This window comes from Macrobrachium nipponense, chromosome 33 (assembly GCF_015104395.2).
Source record: "Macrobrachium nipponense isolate FS-2020 chromosome 33, ASM1510439v2, whole genome shotgun sequence".
Lineage (NCBI taxonomy): Eukaryota > Metazoa > Arthropoda > Malacostraca > Decapoda > Palaemonidae > Macrobrachium > Macrobrachium nipponense.
The window spans coordinates 5932876-5940375 of record NC_087219.1 but is presented as its reverse complement, the minus strand read 5'-3'; the positions used below and the strand labels follow the sequence as shown (position 1 = coordinate 5940375).

Sequence of the window (7500 nt, the reverse complement as noted above, 5' to 3'; positions counted from 1 at the left end):
ATCATTTTAACGCAGTTGGAAGAACGGACTTTAAATTGGATGCAATTTTAGGAAGAGATTTTAGTGAGGATAGCCTTTTTATTTTACTTCAAGAAGCAGGTCTTCTTGAAAAAATTTAGATTAATTTGATTGTGATGTTTGAGTTTATGTAGTTGTGTTAGTATCTGTTAGTGTACATCATTTTGATTTTAAGCCTTTTACTTCGTTAAATTTTTAAGTACATGAAGTTACTGTTACGGCCTCTGAGAGAGGTCTGCTTCAGGTTCGATATGAAATAATAAAAAAAAAAAAATATTTCAACACCAACAGTTGAAATGGGGGTACAAATATAGAAAGAAACACTAACACAACGAAGGTTTATTTACAAGCTTACTAACATAGGTAAATGCAGAATGGTATCTCCTATTTACATTAAAAAAATTGAATCTTACACTGCATGAACTGGGGGAACAGTGAGGCAATTCAAATACTTGCTAGTCAGTTTGGCAATTCGAAGCGGTGGCTTCACAAAAGGAAAACGGTGATTGCAGACGTCCTCTGGACTCCGTATTGCAGAAAATAGTCTACTTGTAAGGTAGGAACTCCCCAAAACCTCTAGCAGGACCTTTTCTTCTCTGAAGTCTGCTCGACATCAAGATAACACGGTCGTGCATTCCTGAAGACGATTAGACCAGTATCCAACCAACTCTCGAACAACTTTTCTTCTGATCCTTCGTCGGTTCCTTCGTCTCTAGTCTCTCACGGATCATCTCTGCTGCTGCTGATCTCTCACTGATAATCTGATCTGTGGCTCTTACTGAGGATATCTCTCTGTGACTAAGTGGAGTCTCTCTTTTATGATATCTCTCTCTCCTGCTACGACCATCGTATTTATATGGCACTCAGGGGGCAGAGCCTATGGCGAACTTCACAGACTCCAGGGATTTCTAGAACTTCTCAGATGAATCTAGATGAGGTATTGCATCAGAAATCGCGGCATTTCTCACGTCCCGACAAGTTCCACATCACTCCTGCCGATTCTAGAACCATCATGATAACAGGCACCTCCAACACAGTGCGCTAACGCCTCCTTGCTGCCGAACTTCTCGAAAATGCGTTTTCCTTTCCTTTATCTTTCTTTGCTATGAAGCAATTACCATCACACACCCCCCCAAAAGAGAAAAAAAATGAAATCAACTGATTTTATTTTTTTCTAAAGAGAAGCAAGAATTAAACAGCGGGGAAACAATTCTGCATAAAGCTTTAATACTTTTTTGTCCACTCAGCCACTCGTGCCAAAACAGATAACGGTCATTAGGCTACTCATTCTGAAAAACTAGAGAGGCTATCTGCTATAACATTATCCTTCTCTCTTACTATTTCCGTTTTCTGAACTCTGATTACAACTTATAAATACTACAACACCTCTTGTGTTTTTCTCAAAACTAATCTCACTCAGTAACACTGTTACATGGGCGGAGGCCACGGCACGGGGCGTTGTTTATAATTCTGAAGCAAATTTACATTTATTGCCTTTGCTCTACTCTTACCTACATTAATTCTATGATATATATTTCCCCTCTCCTCTAACACTGAAAAAGGACCTTCGAACTTATAAGGTAAAAATGGACTTTCTCTCGAGACTAGTACTGAAACTTTATCTCTTACACACAAACTTCTCTCTTTTGCTCTGAGATCATGCTTTCCTTTAATTTCCCCTTGACTTCCTCTCGCGTTTTCTTTCGCTAAGTGCCAAGCGCTTCCGTTCTCCTCCATAGCTGCCAAACATCTCTTAGATTGTTTTTATAATACTCCAGATTAGTTATGCAATCATCTCTACCCTTACTTCTAGGCAAAGGTCCGACCATAGTGATAAATACATTCTCAAAAGATTCGCCTACTGAAGGAATATTACACAACTGAACTCTAGGAATTACTTGATTCAGTTTCCTGGCAGTTTGATATTCATGAGAGCTTAAAACATACCTCTTTACATTATTTTTCATTTTAGGCCAAAAGTACACCCTACTAATACACTTGAAAGTTTTATTTACTCCCAAATGTCCTTGCTCATCGTGTGCTAACTTCAAAACTAGCTCACGCAGCTTCCTAGGAACCACTAATTGTTTGGTGATTTCTCCTTTACTTCCTGACTTCGGTCGAACATAACGACACAAAACTTCGTCCTTTAAACAAAAAGTTTCCTTACACACATCACCATCCAGCTCACATTCAAAAATTCGGGTTAGTGTCTCATCCTCTCTCTGCAACTTGACTAGCTCATCCTTATCCAAAACGTTAGAGCCTAATTCATCACCGTAACTAGTACTAGATACTGGTACTTTTACTACGTTACTCTCGACAGCTACGCCTTCCCCTTGGCTATCACTGTCAACGATAGAGTTAGGTCTCTCAGCCACACTCATGCCAAGATCAACCTCGCTACCTCTATCACACTCGTTTGAATCCACGAACTCACTCACGTTCGAATCCACGAATTTACTCACGTTCGAATCCACGAACTCACTCTCGTTTGAATCCACGAACAAATAATGACCGTAGTCTACGTCTGTATCTAAACCCGAACTAGTTACTACCATTTCAGGCACTGGAATATTCCTCACAACAGGATTCACATTCTTGGATAAAGCTAAGTCATTACCGACAATAATATCAACGCCTTCGACTGGCAAACTGTCCACAACTGCAAGTTTTACTTCTCCTGACACTACCTGACTTTCTAAATTCAACTTCAACAAAGGACAAAGAACACAAGTGTTAGGAAATCCACCTAACATGACTTTCTCTTCCATATTGATTTCTGCCCTGTTTGGCACACACTCACTTCTAATCAGTGAGACAGCAGATCCTGTGTCTCGAAGCAAGACCACTACTCTCGAATCTACTCCTCCAAGAGAGGAAACTACGCCTTCTGACAGAAATTCACCAAATATTTTCCTAGTTTCTCTCATCACATCATTCCTACTTGATGAAAAGTTAACTAGAGACACTGGTTTCTTACCGTCCCTCCTTTCTACTGCACAATTTCTCGCTAAATGCCCTTTCCCATTACATCGGAAACAAGTTCATTCTGAGCCACTAGATGCCACTTTACTCTTACAAACCTTATACATATGACCAGGTTTTCCGCATGTATAACAGGAATAGTCACTTTTACTCGCATTGCTATTACTAGGACTGAAACCTTTACTGCTTTGTACTCTACCAGACGAAGGATCATTTCGTTTCTTACTAACACTCAAATTATGAGTTAGACTATATTCGTCAGCTAGCCTAGTTGCTCCTGCAAAAGATACTTCTCGCCTATCCTCTATGTAAAGTTTAATCTCAGGGGATACGTTATCTTTGAAGTTTTCTAACAACACTTAAGTTCTTCAAACTATCAAAATCCTCAACTTTAGCAGAAGTTAACCAATAAAAAAACAGCCTATCTAACTTACCGTATTCTACATACGTAATATTTTCATCCTTTCTCAAACTTCTAAATTTCTTACAGTACGCCTCCGGTACTAACCTGTATGCGGTAAGAACAGTTTCTTTCATGATATTGTAATTATCACATTCCTCCTTAGACATGCAATTATACACAATAAGCGGCCTACCACTCAAAACTGACTGCAAATATAAAGTCCACATTTCTTTAGGAGAACCTACTCGTTCCATTAACTTCTCAAAACACATGAAATATGTCGTAACATCTTCCTCATCAAACTTTGGTACTAATTTTAACACTGCACTCATACCTAACCTATCAGTTTCGTTTTCGTTCTGGCCTAACTGACTGTTAAGAGTGCTTTGTCTTAACTGAGCGATTTCCAACTCATGCATACTCTCCTTCTCTCTCTCTTCCTGCTCATGCATATGTTCTTTCTCTCTTTCCTGTTGCTGCATTTCTCTCTCAGCTGCTCTTTCCTCTCTCTCAGCTGCTCTCTCCTCTCTCTCAGCCGCTCTTTCATCTCTCTCATACTTTTCCCTTTCTTTCCTTTCAACATACTCACAGAGATCATTCACCTCTAGACCTAGGAGCTTGCCTGACTCAATAAACTCTTTCACTATCTCACTCATTCTGATTCTTTCTATATCCTCCCTGTTTCAAACTGTTAGTGTTGATAGCCTAAGCAAGGTCGCCACAATGTTACGGCCTCTGAGAGAGGTCCGCTTCAGGTGCGATATGAAATAATAAAAAAAAAAATATTTCAACACCAACAGTTGAAACTGGGGGTACGAATATAGAAAGAAACACTAACACAACAAAGGTTTATTTACAAGCTTACTAAGATAGGTAAATGCAGAATGGTATCTCCTATTTACATAAAAAAATAGAATCTTACACTGCATGAACTGGGGGGAACTGAGGCAATTCAAATACTTGCTAGTCAATTTGGCAATTCGAAGCGGTGGCTTCACAAAAGGAAAACGGTGATTGCAGACGTCCTCTGGACTCCGTATTGCAGAAAATAGTCTACTTGTAAGGCAGGAACTCCCCAAAACCTCTAGCAGGACCTTTTCTTCTCTGAAGTCTGCTCAACGTCAAGATAACACGGTCGTGCACTCCTGAAGACGACTAGACCAGTATCCAACCAACTCTCGAACAACTTTTCTTCTGATCCTTCGTCGGTTCCTTCGTCTCTAGTCTCTCACGGATCATCTCTGCTGCTGCTGATCTCTCACTGATAATCTGATCTGTGGCTCTTACTGAGGATATCTCTCTGTGACTAACTGGAGTCTCTCTTTTATAATCTCTCTCTCTCCTGCTGTGACCATCGTATTTATACGGCACTCAGGGGGTGGAGCCTACGGCGAACTTCATAGACTCCAGGGATTTCTAGAACTTCTTAGATGAATCTAGACGAGGTATTGCATAAAAAATCGCGGCGTTTCTCACGTCCCGACAAGTTCCACAACACTCCTGCCGATTCTAGAACCCTCTTGATAACAGGCACCTCCAACACAATGCGCTAACGCCTCCTTGCTGCCGAACTTCTCGAAAATGCGTTTTCCTTCCTTTTATCTTTCTTTGCTATGAAGCAATTACCATCACAGTTACTCCTTATTAATGTAATTTTTATTACCATATATTATAAAGTATTAATAAACATTACCTTAATATAATTTTTATCTAGCCCTAAATCCCCCAAAACTGCAACAAAATTTACCACATTGGCAACCCTTTTACCTCCTATTCTGTCTGTCAGTTGGCAACTGCCATTGAGTTACAAAACCTTCCCTTGAAAATCAGTTGTTAATGAGCGCTCATGTTGTTTACATCACGGCCTCTCTCTATAAATTTCCAAAACCTTTTTTTGCCTTTAAAGCTCTCACTATTTGTTAATGTGGCTTTATGTTATTTACCATTCATGAAATCCCCGAAATTAGTGTATTAACTTTTATTTCTATTGTGGAATATATATTATTTTGACAAACTTTTGCACGACCCAGATTTACTCCGTGACCTGTTTAATGGATAGCCAAGATGATTCGACTCTTCTTTATGCTAGCAACATCAGGAATTACCCGGCTTGTGGGACAAGGATGAGTAGCAGGGAGTATGAACCCCATGACATTTGTAACTCTTGTCGTGGACAATTTTGTGACTTGACATATTGCGACTTCTGTAAGTCTTGGTCTGACATAGATATGATGGCGTATATTAAGTATCAAAGAATCTTGCATCATAAAAAATTGATTAAAGAGAAAAAGAAATCGTTAGCTAAACCTGTATCTAACGATCTCCTTGACTTGTGCTCCCATGGTTCTGGTTCTTCAGTTTTGGTATCATGTGATTCCGAATCCGAATTAATTGATGTTTTCCCACCTGTACATCCAGTAATTAATGAAGTCGTTTCTGATTTTAACTGAAAATTTTTGGCAATGGAAACTAGTTGAAATAAGAAATTTGAAACATCACAGCATAGATTAGATAGAGACGTTTCAGCCAAGTTTAACAAGCTGTCAGAAAATTTTGAAGCAGCTTTTACTAGGATGTTTAACAATCTTTTAGACTTATTGTCAGTTCCTCGTCAGGTACCTGTTGAGAGCACCCTGGGTAACGGTACGACAGATACCTGGCTTGTGAACCCCGTTGTGGCGAAGGCCTAGGGGGGATCTGGTCTGGGCAGGTGCCTGACGATTCTTTACCCAATGTGTCCCCTGTTAGTCCCGTAGCAGTGCCAAAGGGCACAAACTGCTCATACAGGATAGCACCAAAACAGATGGAGGCACTGGTGTAAACTAAACACACCTGTTCGGACGAAGGCCACATGAACATGAAATCATCCTCCCTTTATTTGTAATGATTAGCCTCTAGACTAGTGCCTCACTCACTCATTGGCTGGTTTTGGTGATCATTGCCATCAATTGCGTGACTGGGGCTGTAAAAAGAGGGAAAAAGAATTGTCAGCGGCTCGTTCACACATATGCGATTCAAGGACATGCAATACGTAACTGCTGAAATTTTGCTAATTAAGATGTCTTTATGATGTGATTATGACCTAATCGCCATGAATTGTTACTGTGTTGGTTGCTAACTTTGGCTACATGCACCAATGGTAGCGGATGTTTTAGTGGATGATGCATGTCTCAATTGCGAGTTATGATTTGTGCAGTCTGATTACGACAAATGGAGATGCTATTGTGCCAGTGGTGACGCCATTGCATCAGTGTTGCTCATTGCACAGTGACATGACAACAATTGACATCTAGTGCAACTGGACCACGTATGTTTTAGAATTCATGACAATTGTTGGTGACTTGGTTGTATATAATTACATCATAATGTTGTCGTAATTAGCACATTTTCATAACTGCTGAAAATGTGCTAATTACGACAACATGTGCGTCCTTGAATTGCAAGTTTGTGATCGCGGTCTAAAGCTCAGAGACTTAAGGGCTATTTGGAAGAGCCATTGATTTTGAACATAATTATAGAGCTTGAATATAATGTTTTATGCATATTGTGTATGGTTTGTAAATAGGCAGTAAAACAGGTTAGAAAATAAATTGCTGTACTTTTACTGTATTATATGAATATTATGTAGTAGTCTATTGCCTAAATACTTTTATTTTCTTGTTCATTTACAGTTTTGGTCAGAGTGCAATATTTCTAATTGGAGGCACTACAAAGCAGACTAGGCCTACAGCCATTTTCCTTCACAGTGGGGACATTTTAGTCATGGCTGGAGCCACCCGTCAAGCTTTTCATGCTGTGCCAAGAATTGTGCTAGTCGAAAAAACTCCATGGATTGCTAAAAGCTGTGATAACTTTGATTCAAAGAATAATGATGTTGTGGGAGTCACTTCAGAAAACAAAGACGATTATAGACTTCAGAGTTCCATCAAAGTGTTGGAGGAGCATGCATTAAAATATAAAGTTAGAAAAGATATCCTTAAGTATGTGAAAACAAGCCGCATAAATATTAATGTACGTCAGGTGCTTAAACCTACAATGCAGTCTCTCTTTTGACCTCAGCTGTTTGATATAAAAGATTAATCTATATTGCT

The 7500-nt window shown here is 39.5% G+C and overlaps 1 protein-coding gene across 3 annotated transcripts in view; it reads left to right on the top strand.

The window, feature by feature from the left end:
- LOC135202935 (nucleic acid dioxygenase ALKBH1-like) overlaps positions 1-7500 on the top strand; it is a 247214-nt gene that overhangs the window by 239613 nt on the left and 101 nt on the right. For all 3 annotated transcript variants that reach the window (XM_064232407.1, XM_064232409.1, XM_064232408.1), the window contains exon 7: positions 7081-7500. This exon is cut by the window's right edge and continues 101 nt beyond it. In XM_064232407.1, the coding sequence (XP_064088477.1) occupies positions 7081-7462 (382 nt within the window). In that variant the 3' untranslated portion in view covers positions 7463-7500. The remainder of the gene's footprint in view (positions 1-7080) is intronic.